Source organism: Tamandua tetradactyla, chromosome 17, assembly GCF_023851605.1.
Source record: "Tamandua tetradactyla isolate mTamTet1 chromosome 17, mTamTet1.pri, whole genome shotgun sequence".
Lineage (NCBI taxonomy): Eukaryota > Metazoa > Chordata > Mammalia > Pilosa > Myrmecophagidae > Tamandua > Tamandua tetradactyla.
The window spans coordinates 79133365-79150904 of record NC_135343.1 but is presented as its reverse complement, the minus strand read 5'-3'; the positions used below and the strand labels follow the sequence as shown (position 1 = coordinate 79150904).

General features: G+C 39.3%; 1 protein-coding gene across 1 annotated transcript; it reads left to right on the top strand.

Annotated features, from left to right (window-relative positions):
• The first annotated feature begins 519 nt into the window (after positions 1-519).
• Positions 520-16210, top strand: FAM98A (family with sequence similarity 98 member A). Its single transcript, XM_077135052.1, has 8 exons — positions 520-685; positions 3425-3573; positions 5563-5697; positions 9332-9516; positions 10613-10693; positions 11247-11363; positions 14171-14338; positions 14427-16210. The coding sequence occupies exons 1-8, from the start codon at positions 633-635 to the stop codon at positions 15084-15086; spliced, it is 1548 nt and encodes a 515-aa protein (XP_076991167.1). The 5' UTR covers positions 520-632; the 3' UTR covers positions 15087-16210.
• The last annotated feature ends 1330 nt before the right edge of the window (positions 16211-17540 follow it).

Here is a 17540-nt window from a genome sequence, read left to right as displayed (position 1 = left end):
CACAGGGGGAAAGTCCACAACTCTGGGAAGAAGTCGGTGTCCAAAGAAAGTGGCCTCCTTCCTAACCCTGGAACACAAATACTGCAGCCACGAGGAAAACGAAACGCAGTCCGGCACGTGCCGTGCACTCCAGCGCGCTTAGGAACTTTCCCTGCAACCGCGACCCGCAGCTAAGGCTAGAAGTAGCCGGCGGGCTGAGGAGCAGCACCCCAGCTGCTCCCCGGGCTCCAGCTGCTCCACGTTCCTCAGCCTCCACCCACCCAAGGGCAGGGACACCCGCGGGAGTCGCACATGCGTACACCCAGGAAAGGGAGAGCGGCGGCCCCCGCCCTCGCCGCGTCCCCACGCCCAGCTGCCACGCAGCCGGTCCTCCTGCCCTTCTTCTGGCGGCTGGCTTCAGCCTCCAGGCAATGCGCATGTGCGGAGCGGGCCCGCCGGCGAGCCCTTGGCCGGTAGGGGTGGGGCGGCGGGCAGGACCAGGCTTTGTGCGCATGCTCGGAGTATGCGCAGTTGAGGGGCTGAGGCGCCCGCTGTCGATTTGGAAGTTCCGGGAAGGCGGCGCATGCGCGAGCGGACGCGTTGCCGGCGGAGAGGGGAGCCTGACGACTCGGAAATTTGAATACCACAGTAGCATGGAGTGTGACCTCATGGAGACTGACATCTTGGAGTCGTTGGAAGATCTGGGGTAAGGCTGCCGGGCCGTGGGCCTCGCCAGCCCCGCACCGCCCGGCCCGCGGGCCACCTCCCCCGCCCGTGCCTGAGACACCCCCTGCCCCGTGCGCCGCACCCCGCGGCCCCTGGCTGTCGCCGCGCTGCGGCCCGGGGCCCCCGGCCACGTCCCCGCCGGCCTCGCCGGCTCGGGGCCCGCCCCTCCGGCGCCCCCCGGGCCCGCCCCGGGCCCCCTGCCGCCGAGGCCCCCGCGGCGGGTGTCCGTCTTGCGTGTCATTGTCTGGCCTCCGGTGCCCCCGCCCCCACGCCGCGTCTCCGCTGCTCCGGGGCCTCCTGCCCTGGCCCCGCGCAGGTGCCCGGGCGGCCCCTCCGCTCCCGCCTGTCCTCCCGACGTCCTGCTCTGCAGCCCCTGCTCCAGCCACCCGGCCCGCCCAGACGCCTCCCCTGCCCCGTGGCCTGTCCGCAGGCGCCTTGTGCTCGCGGCTGTGCCGGCTGCACCCAGCGCCCTGCCCGGTGGGGGCCGCTGGCGGGTCCCGGTGGCACGCAGCTTCGGGGACCCTCAGCCCTCGGGTCACCCCCACGCGCACCCTCCCGAGGCTCCTGCGTGTTGTTGGGCACCGTCTCTCCTTCTGACATTTACTCAGCCATAAGTCACCGGTGTCTGGACCAGGAAGTAAGGCTGCTCCTCCCGGTGGTCGCTCCCATCAGAAATGCTGTTAAAACTTGGGAACTCCGAACTCCTTTGGCTACGTGGTGGTCCCCAAAACCAATTATTTCATTAACTATTTGGCCACAGTCACGACGACAAAGAATACAGATTTAACTCTAGCTCTCTTTGTAGGGTAACAAGTCCTTTATCAAAACTTTCCTTTTGCCTTTTTCATGACGTGGAAGCCTTTGGGGGAAACCTCTAGGAAAAGACGCAGTGAGGGTCCCCGGAATCAGCCCAGCTGTCATGGTAGTTTTTTAGGGAAGGAAGTGTCAATGCTTCCCACCTTTCTTTGTCAGAGTTAATTACGGTTCTTTTCTTTGGAACTTGCTCTGAATTCTCATGAGCACTTCTCAATACTTCGGTACGTCCTTGATTAGGGTGTGAGTAAAAATTGGTGTTCTCTTTCTGGTGGGAATCTCAGACCACATGGCTTGCGCGCACATGACACCATCATTTGGTGAGCGCTGTTGAGGAATGCATGCTCTGCAGTGGGCGCTGGGGTGGGCGCTGAGGGCCCAAGGGAAGGGCAGACTGGAAGCTCCCGCTCTGTGTGCCAATGTCCAGCGAGGCACCCTGAGGACGGCCTCCCCCTTCCTTCGCTGGGAAAGGAGATGAAGTCCAAGAGGCTTTCTGGAAGGAGTGACACTTGGAGTTAATGTAAAAGGAGGAATGGGATGAGAGCAAGGAGGGATTAGTCAAATGACTGAATGTGGTCACGGTCAGCACGAGTAGAGGCTTAAGAATCGGTGGCAGGTGCTGTTTCTTCCCAGCACTCTTGTTCTTTTACCCTTTGAACCACAACTTTCCTCTCTTAGGTGCTGTAAGAGTAGTTGTTCCTGTAACGGTTGTTCCAAATAATTCAGATGCATTGTAATGTAAACCACGGGCCTTTCAGAAAACTATCAGTTTTAACCTTTTTTGGGTGATGTTTCATCAAACATAAAAGTTGCTGTGTATGGTTGAAGGATTCACTGAGAAATCGAACCTGGCACACAGTAGGAATTCAGTAATTGTCAGATAAACTAATAAAGTCTTTGTGAAACGTGAAGAGAAATTTCTAGGCCCAGTCCCTTTATATCAGTGTCTACTAATGTGATTTTGAATCTAGATGGCAGGGTATATATAGGTAGTCTCATTTTTTGTGTAATACTTTTTCCATCCCATAATATGTAATCATATTTTAAAGGGATCAAGGATTTCCCTAATATACCTCTAAATATCAGATTATCTTAAGAATGTTTAATAACTATTTTTGTCAATATTTCATTTAAAAGAGAATAAAGTAGTTTCCTGAAAATATACTTTACAATTACTTTGAGAGTGGCAAAATTATTTTAATTCTAGAATATAGATTATTGGAGTTCGTTATTACTGTTGTCTTTTATGAATGTTTGAACATTTTATAATTTTCTTTAATTACATTTGAATTTAAAAACTTTGCAAAGAAAGGATCAGGTTTCAGATGCCCCAGTTCACCCAAACATCAACGTACTGGCAATTTTTTAACTAATCTTGACATTTCTCTGGTATTACTATGTCTTCCTGGTCTTACCTGTCATTGAATACAAATAAATGGTTGCAGAACCATTTATTTTTTTTTTTTGCTTTTAAAGAGTCATTAAAAACTTCACTAAACTGATTTCTGACAAATTTTCTAGAAAGGATAATCTAAGTTTTCTATCTATAATAGTACGTAGAGACATTGGCTATCACTTGTTAATTTGACTTCACTGCTCAATTCAATTAAAGTAAGCAAAGAAACCTTTGCACATATGAGGGTTTTCAATAAATTTACAAAAATTAATGTAGTATATGTGCATCTACTAAATGGTTACATGGATTTGGAATGATTGAAATGCAGTTACCATTTGGCTAATTTTTGTAGTAGTTAGTGTTTATGTTTGCAAGTTTAGAAATTGGTTATAATAATGTTTCTTTAATAAATTATTGCTTAATTATGCACATAATGCCAAGATACAGTTTATTTGTTCTATATCAGGCATGATTTTATATTCTTCTGAAGTGTAATTTCTTGCCCACCAGTTACAAGGGTGCATTGTTAGAAGATGGCGCTCTGTCTCAGGCAGTCGCGAGTGGAGCCAGTTCCCCCGAGTTTACCAAACTCTGTGCTTGGCTGGTGTCTGAATTAAGAGTGCTCTGTAAACTCGAGGAAAATGTGCAGGCAACTAACAGTAAGTACACATTCACTCTTAGGTGCAAAATATAAAATTAAAATGGGGGTATTGTCAGTTGAACAATATCAGTACTAAAGCTGAAAACTCAAGGTTTTCGTAAATGTAAAGAAGCCAAGATTTTTTCCCCTTCATTGCTTTTAAAGACAAGGGGATTCAGAAGTTGAAAAGTAGAATAAAATCACATAACTATTAAAAACTTGTGGAGACTGCACAAGCCTTGCTACTGAGAAACAGGAAGTACAAAATATGTGAACTTTTCATACTTAGTAAAACCTAACTTGAGAGGTCCTGGATTGGTGGCTAGAACTAGAAATTGGGGTTTTTCTCCTAGGGCTTCCAGATTCCATATACAAATACAGCATGTAAAGTAAATGCATTACAATTCTTTTATGCATGAGAATACTTTGTTAAGAGGCTTTTTGTGTCGTCGGGAATATGAGTGCATCTCCAGCGTCATACTGATTTCTGGGATTGAGGGTTGTTTTAAATTTCCCAATTTTATTATCACTGTAGCACTAGTTCATGGACTCTGCAAAAGAGACAGAAGCTTGGAACCTGACACCCTTTATCTGGTACCCTCCTACCATAGGTAAACCTATATAATAGGAGACAAAGAAAAATGCCCACTGTTAACCTACCCATAAGGAAAATTAAGGTTTGAAGATCTCCTCTCTTAAAGGTTTCATGTATTTAATCGGAACACGTTAGTTCCGTCTAATTCTAATTGTTAAGGAGGATTTGGCATAACATAAGGATAGCAACTTATATTTATTGAGCACTCACTGTGCTTAAACATTTTACGTGTTTTAATTCATTTAAGACGGGACAGCCTTATGAAATAGGTTTCATTACTCCTTTATGTGTGAAGCAAGGAAGCACAAAGAGTTTAGCCGCTTCTCCTGAAGACACAGTAGTGGCTGGAGGAATAGGACGGAACCCAGCAGTCAGGCTCAGGAGGCAGCACACTCAGCCACGGTGCTGTGTTGCATCTCCGAGATGGTAGGCGCCTTTGCAGACACTTACACTGAATGATAACTACTTTTAACCTGGGGCCCCTTTCTTCAAAGGGAGCTTTATATATAAAACAGATAAAATATAGCTCTGTTTGAAGTCCAAAGTGAGCCCCTTTAGCACTCCTTTCTCCTCATCCTCCCCATCTGCTCCTAAAGGAGCTTGTGGAACTCTGCAAAACACTGACGATACAGCTTTCTCATTTTACAGATGAGAAAATGGACTCAAATCAGGTTACTCAGAGTTTTTCAGTTGTTTATCCCTCTATGATATTGAATAGGGAACCATCAAAATAGCAAGAAGGAGCATTGTTTTTGTTTTTGTTTTTTACCTTGGCTTACCCAGTGAACTGTATTCTTTTAAAAATGTTACAGGAACACAGAACTATAAGTCATGGACACAGTCCTCGAATTTGCTGTGACTGAGAATATCAGACACAAGTGAAACAGCCAGAGATTAGTACAGTAACTAAATGCTTCACTTTGTGGTTCTCAGGGGGAGGAAATCAGTGAGCACCACAGTACTCAGGAAAGGTTCCGTCCAGGACCAGACTGGGCTCTGATGCTCGGGTGGGGTTGATGAAGAGGAGATAGTAGAAGGCTTACAATCACAAGGAGTGACTTAAATGAAGGCGCAGCAGTGGAAATGAGTCTGGCCTGACATGAATGTTTGTGGAGGTGATTATAACTTAATATCTTGGGAAGGGCAAACCAGAGGGCCTGTGAAGAGTATTTTAAGACAGGCAGAAAAATTAGATTAAAGGAAGTAAAAGTTAGGGAGCCATTGTAAGTTGTCAAGTAAGGAAATAAACATAATGAAAACAGTATTTAAGAAAGTTGCAGTGGTGTGAGAAAGGATGAGTTAGAAAGGAAAGACATTTGGGACAATCCTGTTAATTTCAATTTATATAATGATAATTATGCTAATGGAAAAACAATCAGTATTTTAAAATAAGATTATTTTCCTTCTTAAAAGGTCCGAGTGAAGCTGAAGAATTCCAGCTTGAGGTGAGTGGGCTGCTAGGGGAAATGAACTGTCCGTATCTGTCACTGACATCAGGGGATGTGACCCAGCGCCTGCTCGTTCAGAAGAACTGCCTCCTCCTGCTCAGTAAGTCCAGGGCTGCAAGCATGTGGCTCTTCTCTTCTACGACTGATAAATTGATAGTGCTTTTGTGTTGTTTCATTAAGGGATTTAGTTCAGAATGTTTTTTCTTTCTTTCTTTTGTTTTTTTTTAAAGAACAGAGCTCTTCTAGACTTCCAGTTTAGGAGCTGGCAGTGGGCCAGAGCACAAGTGGCATTATTATTGTTTGAATAATTGGTAGTATCTTTTTTTCTCATTTCAACGTTGGTGATCCTCCTGCTGCCCTGGTAGTGCTGGAACACCGTTCCGATGTGTGATCAGTAAGCCTGAGCGCTCTAGATACACGCTAAAATCAACTGGGAAGATAGTACAGGAATATTAAAGGTTTTTTTTTTTTTTTTTTGGAAGCGATAAAGCATGCATTAAAGTAAGCGGTAAATTTAATTAGTTAAAGCATTTTTGCCTGGTGATATTTCTGTGTGGCTGGGTAATTATTGGGGCTTTTGGTTTTGTTTGTAAATGTGTCAAATTACAATGTAAAGCTTTTCTAGAATAATAGTTGACTTGTTCCTGTACTTACTGATCATTCCGGGATATACAGTTTTAATGAAAAGTCATTTTCTTCCATGCTTTTTATGAAATAACTGCTATTTCTTTTTTCACCCTGAAAAACAGTAAGTAGAATCATAACTTTTATTGCTTTATATAAGCACGCCAATAATCACAACAAATAGTCTTAACTCAGAATTTTTATAGCATTCTGAAAAACATTAGGATTAAACTTTGTTTAATTGAATATTATAGTTCTTATTATGACAAACACAGTTCAGAGGCTTTTTACATGCTTGTGTTTATTTTTACAAACTCTGCTATGATTCCTGTTTTCAAGGTTCAGTTTTTTTAAAAAAGGCATTTAGCCATTATTCTTGGACACTGATTTCTTTCTTAATTTTTCCTTTGCCTGTCAAATGATTTTTACTAAGAAATTATGCAAATAAAATATAATCAACATTGCTGGTTATAGTTCTTATACATTCATTCTATATCCTTGAAATGATATATTTTCGATAACTGGCTCAGACCACAGTATACTTACTGATTCTTTGTTGTGCCATTTATTTTTACGAATAATAAATATTTATTTATTCCTACATATGTTATCTTAAACAGGAAGAAAACTATCTGGAATTCTTAGAAATAACCCTGAATTCTTCCAAAGAGCTCAGCTTTTGCCCTTTTTAGCACTGATACTTATAAAAGTAATTTGAGGGCGGGCCGCGGTGGCTCAGCGGGCAAAGTGCTTGCCTGCTATGCCGGAGGACCTCGGTTCGATTCCCGGCCCCAGCCCATGTAACAAAAACGGAGAAACAGAATACAATAAAACAAGAAAATGTTTAAAAATGTTTCCCTTTAAAAAAAAAAAAAAAAAGTAATTTGAATATAAATCTTTGTAAAATTATTTCTTAAGCAGATTGCCTTGAAAATTATTTTGGACTCAGGGTCATAATTAAAGGCTTTATTTTAATATACCATAATCTCAAATGCTCTTCAGTTATACACAGCTATTTGCTTCTCAACTAAAGGACTTAATCCACTAAGTTACCTGCTGTTTGAATTCTTTATGCATAAACACATCCACACAGCTCACTTTCCCTTCTCTTCATCTTCACTTAAGTTTTTTCTAACTTATCCCTTCAGTCTGTATCCTCTTTCACTGTAGTATTTACATACACACAGTCATTTTGTTCTCTACTTGCTTTGTGTAAATATTTATCATCTTTCCAAGGATCATTTGTCACATCTTGATGCTATAATTTTACTTACTTCTTCCGGCATCCTTGCCTGCCTAGTTTGATTCTTTTAACACATTGTGTTTTGGGGTTGGGTGGGGAAGGGGACAAACCAACCTCATCAGAATTGTTAGTAAAATTGAATTGAAAGATTCTCGTGAGTCAGATTAAGGACTCTGTCTGGCTGTTCTTTGGCCTTTATGGTTCTCAGATGTATTCCCTTAGTAAAGTAAGTCAGATATCTGAGTTCCTAGTGATGAAGAGGTAGTCAGCTTCTTATGCATATGTTCTTTATTGCCAATTAGAATGCAGTAGGAATAATCTTTTGTTTGTTTTTTTATCTTCAGGACTTTCCCGAATGCTTTGAATATATCGGTATCAGTTAATATTTTTTCATGATAACTACTGGGAAACTAATTTTGTGAATGCCTGAGTATGTTGTCCCAAATTAGAAAACCAATTTATTATAAAATCATATAATATATGATGCTCTAGAATAGACCTCAGCAAACTTCTTAAAGGGCCCATAGTAAATATTTTAGGCTTTGTGGGCCACGGATAGTCTCTGCCACAACTTCAGGTGCCCAACTCAGCCATAGGTAGTGCATAGTCAAAGAATGTGGTAGTATTCCATTAAAACTGTGTTTACAAAAACAGTGATTATTTTCATCATTAGTGGGGTTTTACCATTTTGATGTCTACACGTTGCTTCAACCTGTAAATATAGTTTGCTATATCAGACACGCTAAGATTTTGTCAAACCCGTTTAGAATAATCTTTCTGAAACTTAGCTGTTTTTATTGTTAAGAACAGGAGTTGCTAGCTTTTCAGAAATGATTTGCCAAAATTATAACTCCTGTACTTCTTGCATTGCACCTTGGTTGTAGGAAGTGAGATGTTAAAACTGGTCCTACTTTTATACATCTAGTAAGATATAGTGGCCTAGAGAATGTTTTTTTCCAAAACTTATATATGTCCTTACTTTTGCCTGAAGGTTGTCACTTTGTCACATACTTGAAATCCTAAGATTCAAGTGATTATTAATCATCTTTTATAAAATTTAATTGTCCTTGGGAGAGTTAAAGAAACATTATTGAATTTTTATACCTTAAACTAAATTACCTGAAGCAGATTGCAACCCTCACTATACCTGAAATCGACACACAAGGGGATGGTATTCTACAAAGGGCCATTCTACCAAGAATTGATTTGGAAAGGTTTTTTGAAGGGGTCAGGGAGTCCTGAGAAGAATATAGATGGAAAAGGATTTTCTTTGAGCAGCCAAAGGGTGGCATTAGGATACTGGAAACTGTGGGAAAGGTACTTTGGGGGAGTTTTGTGCCTTCCCACTTCTCTTTATGTGCTTCTTATGTGAGTTGAACTTAAGCTACTTAGAAACGTTGCTTCGTGCCAGTTCTGGCTGGGCTGCCTGAGTGTGGAAGCAAAAGGCAAAGTGCTTGTATCGCTGGTGCTCACAAGTGGTGAGAAAGAGTGAAATAAGGTAACCTTTTTAACTGTCCCTGAAATTTGGCCACCTGCTGCCTTTTGCAAATGCTACCCCTGTTCTGGAGGTTCCTTAATGGTGGAATTTAAGAATCCATTTTTACACTTGATCTACTGTGATCTTTGGTTTCCAAGAATTGCTTATTTTTAAATCAGTCTGTAAACACCATGTGTGGGTCGACTATCTGGTTCGCAGAAGGGGTTTATGTGCTTTGTCATTCACAAGTAAAAATGGTTTTCTTTGTTTTTGTCCATTCTCGCAGCTTGAAAAATTACATATCAATAGGTCTATAGCATTGTGACCCAAGACTTATGACTATTAACTGTAGCTGTATCTCATTTTGAAATCTTATTTTGTTTACTTCAGCATACCTCATCTCAGAACTAGAAGCTGCCAGAATGCTCTGTGTGAATGCTCCTCCAAAAAAAGCTCAAGAAGGAGGCGGTAGTGAGGTCTTTCAAGAGTTGAAAGGCATATGTATTGCTCTAGGAATGTCCAAACCTCCAGCCAATATAACTATGTTCCAATTCTTCAGCGGGATTGAAAAAAAAGTAAGACCTTTAGTACCAGATTGTAGTGTATTAAAGGCATAGTCCTGCATTTGCTTGAAATGAAACAATGACGTGGATTTGTCTTAGTGGGAACCTAATGTGCATATTCTTAAATAACTGTTACTAAATGAGTTTGGGGTTTTAAATTCTAGATATCTTAAAGAGAAATTAGCATTTTAGTACTTTTTAACTTGCTAGCTTGTTTCTTTTTCTAAAAGGAAACTTGACTCTGGTTTATAAGATAAGACTTAAGTCCTTCTAAAAGTCATTTTATCATTGAATGTTGATATAATTAATTTTAAAGGTCTTTATCATTAAATATTACCATCTTCCTTCCCATTGACTGGACAGAAAAGATGTTAAAGCTTTTTGTCTTTTTTTTAATCCAGTCAGTTAAAGTCCAATTTGTTTCATTTGGCAAACTAGATTTGTTGAATGCTCACATAATCTAGTATGCAAAAATAAATAATTATTTTTATACCACAAATTATCAGCAGCTAAGGTTTTAAAATATAATTGAATAGGGGGCGGGCCACGGTGGCTCAGCCGGCAGAGTTTTCGCCTGTTCAATTCCTGGGGCCTGCCCATGCAAAAAAAAGATTGTGTATATATATATATATATATACACACACACACATATATATAAAATAGGAAAAAGCAATCTTCATAAGTGAATGGCTAAAAGAGAAAAAAATATTTGTTATATGCATATGCATATCTGCTGGCCTCTAAGAATTGGTACCTTCACGTTATGGGGTATTTCAGTATTTGGCTGAGCGCTATGGGGAAGTGGCAGTGCATTACAGTCCTGATTTTCTGTGTGTGCTCATTCATCATTCAGCAAATACTCACTGAGTGCCTCCCGTCAGGCACTGTTCTAGGTGCAGTGAAGAGATCATACTTCTGTAGGCACCTGAGGAGTGGGCTGAGCGAGTGTCTTTTTCGTGTGGCTCTTTTATATTTCAAAACGTCCTCCACCTTTGCCTCTGTCAGGAATCACCTTTTGATGGCAAGATATGATGGGAATTGGGCAGATAAGGTAGATACATTTTTACTTTTAGATTTGTTTATTCATTTATCTATGTTTTTGTGTCAGTTAAAGGAGACATTAGCAAAAGTTCCACCTAATCATGTGGGAAAGCCTTTATTGAAGAAACCAATGGGACCAGCCCACTGGGTGAGTAGTGTTCATCTTGAGTAAAATTTGTAGGGAACCAGACTCCATCATTTTGATGTCAGCATTTATAATTACAGTTTTTAAGTTATGTTTTTCTAATATGTAGCTTTCTAAGCAGACATTCTTAAAATAAGTATTATTTCTGTAAATCTCAAAACTAATGCAGAATGATTTATTTGTATAAGATTAGAAGCATTTATCTCATCATTTGTAAATATCTCATAGCTGAATAAAATAAATTGAAGTTCAGTATGATGTGGATTCCTAATTGCCACATCAGTTACCCTCAAGCCAAAAACCACATTGAGCTGAGTTTTACGCAGTGAATTGTGGGAAAGCTAAATGAAAATTATTTTACATGTTCTGTACTATGTTTTGAGACTTAACATTACTTTGCCTATCATTTTGCCTATTAACTATTAATCCATTATGTGTAAGGGACTGTGCATGCTAAGTGCCAGGCATTCAGTTATGAATAAAATAGTTCTGTCCTTTTGAGACAGAGTAGCAAGCAGATTTAAATTCTAACTGGTCTTTTTATTTTGTTTTTCAGGAAAAGATAGAAGCAATTAACCAAGCCATAGCCAATGAATATGAAGTTCGGAGAAAGCTGCTAATAAAACGCTTGGATGTCACTGTACAGTCCTTTGGCTGGTCTGACAGAGCTAAGGTGCACGTTAAATAATTTAAAAGAACAAGATATTTATAGACATGTTCCCTAAGCAATTCTAGCACAGTTTAGGTACAGCAGAGACTGCAAGAGGAACACATAAAGCACACACATAGGAATCTTTCTCTAGTGAATTGCTGAGTAGCCATTTTTTCAGTTAGCCAGCAATGATGAACACATTATTTGTATTTCAAATTATTTTTATATTTTTCAACAAAACTGGATTTATAGCTCCTACCAGAAGCATCCATTGTGAGAGAAAATTTCATATCTGAAACTTACTAAAATAATAAATTCTGCTTTCGAATTACTTGTGTTCTATATATTTCAGGCTAACAATTTAATTTGGTAATCGAAGTTAGAAATACTGAGTTTTGTAAATCCAAATATGATGTATTTATAGAGAATTGGAGAATTTGGTAAGATTTAAGTTTTATTTCAGTTTAAGCTAATCCAGTAAAAGTCTTGGTTATTAAATACATATTAAATACCTACTGTATGACTAATAAAATGAGAATTAATTGGAATAATTGGTTAATTTGGCCTATAGGACCCTAAAATGGAACTATTGTGAAGGTTGGTCTAGATGCGTTAGTGCTAGGTATTCCTTTACTACTTCATTCATCTTTGAAAATAGGTTTTCCTCTGAATTTCATTGACTCAGAAAATGAAGTTTCTATTTAGTTCTTCAGTTATCTTAACAGTAGTTCCCCCTAAAATCTTTAAAACTTAGTACAGTTATATCTGGCTATCTCTTTAATTGTTAGGGTAGATATTTATAGAATTGTAATATTTTAGAATTAGAAAGAGGATTTTAAATCAGTCTTAAAACACCCTGCATTTTGCAAGCAAGAAAGTGGAAGCCCAGATAAATGGAGACTTTACCTACGATCTCTCAGCTAGTTACTGGTACTACCAGGAATAAATTCTATTCTCTTCTGTCACTGTTATTTAAGAAATAACCAGTCCTTTTTAATTATCTTTGACTAAAAATAATCATTTCACTCTCAGCATGGTGGAGTATCAAAAATAGTGACTTTTAACTTTCAGCTAGAAAAATATACGATGATGGATGGAAATGCACTGCAAGAGGTGCCATCAGCCCGAGGTTCTGGTCTTGGCACTTCAGTTAACAGGCTCTACAGCGGAGGCCCCCAGTGCATGACTGAGTTTCCGTTTACTCTCCTCATTTTTAATAATTTTTAAAGTGACATCATTAGCCTGACATCATTAGATGATATGTAAGATCCTTTTGAACTATAACTCATGATGATTCTATGGAATATATAGATATACTGGGGAGGATCAGGAAAGACTATACAAATTGCTCTAATGTGCATAAATTAAGTTTTTATTTCATTTAATGAAATTTATATACTTATATCTCACTTTGAAATTTCATTTTAAATCAGTGTTATATGAGGTATATATCAAACTGTTTTTCAAAGGTGTGTGTTTCCATTTAACGAGCATTAATTGAGTATTTATTCTAGGTACTATAGTGATTATAAGAAAAATAAATATAAGACATAATGCAGGAAACGTTCTCTTTAACAATCCCTTTATCTTCCAACTAAAAAAAATGTTTAAAAAATAAAAAATCAGTGATTATTCCACTATCTCACCCAAAACTATTTTCATTTTAGTATTATCATCCTCACTTTGTCAGTATGTACAAGAATAGTGTATATACCTCTTTGCATTCTATTTTTTCACTTAATATGACCTAAACATTTTCCATGTTTCTACTTATCATAATTTTGTTATTTAATAGCTGCTCTATAATTTATTCCATCAAATTTCATTGATACTAGATGCTTATCCAGCTTTCTGTTTCACTTAAATCATTGAAGCATATGACTTCTGTATTATCACTTTTATTTTTCTTAATGTTATATTAAAGTAAAATTACTAACTTAAAGAGTTTTAACATTTCTGACATTTTTTGTTATTTCCGCCACCTTCTGAGTAGGCTTATTCTAGTGAATTTTTTACACTGGCAGAGGTAAACTTTCATTAAGTTGTTGAGTAATAACTATCAGCATTGTTGAGTACCTCTTATTACCCAGGCACTATGCTAAGTATTTTATAGCAGTTATGTCTTAATCTTCTCCTAACAACCCTATACGTTATATGTTACTGTATTTCTTATTATTCAGGTCAAAAACCTCAGGAACAAAGGCTCAGTGTTTGACTGACATACACTAATTTCCCAGTGATCTGTCTGTCTCTCTAGAGCGAATAGTCTTAATCATTAACTTATTCTTCTACTCTGTAGTTAAAATAGACCATATTATTTGTTATTTATAATAGAAGGAAGTATTAAATGGGGGAATCACTTTTGCAAGAAATGTATGTATTAGCACATCATCAATATAGATTAGTCTCAGCTCTCATTATCTTGTAGAAACCCAAGAAGAGAAAATTTAAAAATAAAATTGTTGAAATGGCTTATATTCTTACATTTGAATAGATAAAGTAATTGTTTTTGATCATAGATCCCGTGGGGGAAGATTTTTTTTGCATTTTTCGCCCCTCAAACCTGAAGGAAACCCATTGGCTCCCTCCACTCCATTGCCCTCTCCCTGCCATCACCATCCCTTGCTGTATCAGTAAATCTGGTGGCAGCTGAATGGTAAGATAGTTCTCGACTAGGTAGGAGCAGTGGTGAGTACATAACTTCTTTCTCCCATATGAAATCTGGTAAATATGATTATCAGATATTTTAGACATCTTTAACTTACTTGATACAAGTATATCATGCCATTTTGAAAACTGAATGTCTTTGAACACTTTTATTTCAACAGAGCCAGACTGAAAAACTAGCAAAGGTTTACCAGCCAAAACGCTCGGTCTTATCTCCTAAAAGTGTTATTTCCGTCGCCCATCTTTTGGCTGCAAGACAAGACTTGTCAAAGATTTTAAGGACTAGCAGTGGCTCTATTAGAGAAAAGACTGCCTGTGCCATCAATAAGGTGATCAGAATGCTTTTAATTTTGTCTCAGATACATCTCTTTCTCTTCATACAGAAAAATAGTTCCAAGTCTCTCTCTCGCCCCGTAGGTGTTGATGGGCAGGGTGCCCGACAGAGGGGGGAGACCCAACGAGATTGAGCCGCCACCCCCAGAGATGCCCCCGTGGCAGAAGAGGCAAGATGGGCCCCAGCCGCAAGCAGGAGGCCGGGGAGGAGGGCGAGGCGGCTACGAACACTCCTACGGAGCTCGCGGAGGTCACGATCAAGGAGGCGGCAGAGGTGGGCGTGGCGGCTATGACCACGGAGGCCGAGGGGGAGGCAGAGGAAACAAGCATCAAGGAGGCTGGACAGACGGAGGGAGTGGAGGAGGAGGCGGCTACCAGGATGGTGGTTATCGAGATTCGGGTTTCCAGCCAGGTGGCTATCACAGTGGCCACAGTGGAGGCTATCAAGGCGGCGGTTATGGTGGCTTCCAAACATCTACATACACGGGAAGCGGATATCAGGGTGGTGGATACCAACAGGACAACAGATACCAAGATGCTGGGCCCCACGGGGAACGAGGCAGTGGGCGTGGAGGGAGAGGAGGGCGTGGAGGCCGGGGTGGGCGTGGAGGCCAGGGAGGGGGCTGGGGAGGGCGAGGGAGCCAGAATTATCACCAAGGAGGCCAATTCGAACAGCACTTCCAGCATGGAGGTTATCAGTATAATCATTCTGGATTTGGACAGGGAAGACATTATACTAGTTGAGGCTACAGAACCTTACATTTTGCTAGAGCTCACATAATAGAAACCTTAGTTCCAGAATCCTGAATCCAGAATTGATTTTGAATTCGTGTGAGACCACAGGTAGCAGGCAGATACCTGCTTGGTGTAAGCATTTGTAGGTCGTCATTCAATTCTGTTGTTTTTTTTTTAAATGGACTTACATAATGCTGTTTATTTGAGAATTACAACATCTCTCCTTTGTATAAAGAATTTTTTAAAAAGGTAATAAAATTGCCTTTAATCTTTGACCAGTCAACTAATTCCAAGTCAGAACAGGCATACTTTTTTGAAGAAACTGCTGGAATAAGTAGTTTTCATCTTTTCAATATGCAGTTTTGAAAATGAGGATTCTCCTAGATTTTTTTAGATATACAACTAGGAAATTTTCCTCATAGTAACAACCCATTTATATGTGTTTTGCTTAAAATATTCTAATGCCTTTTCTCCAAGCACAGTTCTGCCCCCGTTGGCTTTTTTATTCGAAGAGGTTATGCCACATTTGCTTCGTGATAGACCTGTATGTCAGTTCCTATTAAATGAGCTCTTCTGCAGATAGCACATTCAGTAGCCTTATCCTTCGGTGGAATACTGTACCATACACTCAACTCTGAAAACCTTGAACACAGCCAAAATCCGTAAAGATTATAAAAGCAAATTAAGTTGTAAACTTCCATAGTACATGTAGGCATCTAGTTAAGTATGGCAATTCAAACTGACCTGCATCCATCCAAAACAAGTTCCTCCTTCGACCTTATTTTTACTTGAAATTGCTAGAGAAACAGCAAACTGAAATTTGTTTTATGCATGAGTTAATACTGCTGGCTCAGCAAATACAAGTTAGTTTGCTTTGGGCAGGAGACTTTTTTTGTAATGGAAGAAATGCACTACCAAGTTAAAGACAGATTTTTGCTTAGTGCAGGAGGCCCTTTATTATTGCTGCAGAAAACAAAAGCCTAGCTGCGTTAATGTGTTACATTCTCCTTTACTGAAATCTACATGACGCTTCTTGCTGGGTTTTTGTACACGTAAACATTGTCAAGCTGTGAAAGAAAGTGGCTGGAGGTGTGTTTTGTGTGAAAGGTGAGCAATAAAGTATCTGTAAGTTCTCTCTTTGGTTTGAGTTTTATTTTAGCCTGTTGTTTTAACTGAATTATTCTTATACTTGCTTCAAGCTTATGAACTAAAGCCTTTGTTCCCAAAATATTCTTAAGTATTTCCTTAAAACATAATTTGTAGTGAAACATAACCCTGAAACCTCGGATAAATTGAAACTATTTCCAAATGTACCTTTATTATAACATGACAGCTAGAAAACTTCACTACTAGTCTCTGACCACTGGATGTAGCTGTTGCTACACATATTAGGCAAAGATAAACTAACGGCCTCAATCTTTTTTGGTGGTTTTTCCATTATTGCTAAGAAAGGGGGATTTTTTCGTAAGAGGAAGTGAACTGAAAATATAAGTTTTAAAAAGAAATATTCTTTTCCTACTAAATTGGGCTTTTTAGAGTGAAGAACCAACTCATGTCTTGACATTAAAACTATTCAGCTACTAAAAAATAACTGTTCTGCTCCTGAGAGTCTGAAATTTTTTTCTACATTTCTGAAACCAAAAAGAATTGAGTTTTTAACATTTTTCCTTCGGCATAGATTACGTTCTCTAGAAATACAATACTTTCTTCAAACCACCAGTTTTGGTAGTAAAGTTCTTAAATTTTGCCTAGAGTATGTCTGTGGATCTTAGACACCTTCTTAACCTTAAAGGTAATGAATAATGATGTCTTACAGTAGGAATATGGGAGTTTGTTGGATAAACAAAAATTTTAGGAGGGGATTTTAAACATGAATTCTTTAAAATATTGCCTCTGTTTACAACAAATAGATTAAAACAGAAAATACTGTTTGTTAGGTCTTTGTTTTCTCTTGGTACCAGGAACTGGAGAACAAGATGTCAGTGTTCTCTATGGTAATTATTAAAGATACGCTGCATCATTTTCATTTCTGCTCTAGAACCAGACTGAGCTAGTATCCAGCTGTACTGGACATAGAATACCTGTACATAAATTCTTGCTGAGGGAGAGCATTTGAAATCATTTCTATCTATACTTACCTGATTTTCCAGTTCCCAAATCACCTATGTTCTTAGACTTGGGTTTTTTTTAGGTTTTGCCCATTCTACTTTTCTAGATACCTCATCTACCTATATTATATTCTATTAAAAAGGCTTTAAATGTGCATATATTACTTAATTACCTTCCCTTAAGTAATTGATTTTTTTAACAGAAAGGGCCATTGGGTTTACCTAGATTAAAAAAATATTTTCATCTTGGCACCCAGTGTCCAGTTTTATGTGACTTCTTTCCTGCTCTTGTCCCTGCTGCTCCTCACTAGCATGATCATAACCACTGGAATGATCGCGGTTCTCGTCAGGGCTG

Coding starts and splice junctions, on each gene's coding strand:
- FAM98A (XM_077135052.1), top strand. CDS start 633: ATGGAGTGTGACCTCATGGAGACTGACATCTTGGAGTCGTTGGAAGAT. Junction 9,517..10,612: donor TCAGCGGGATTGAAAAAAAA/GTAAGACCTTTA, acceptor TTTTTGTGTCAG/TTAAAGGAGACATTAGCAAA. Junction 11,364..14,170: donor GCTGGTCTGACAGAGCTAAG/GTGCACGTTAAA, acceptor TTATTTCAACAG/AGCCAGACTGAAAAACTAGC.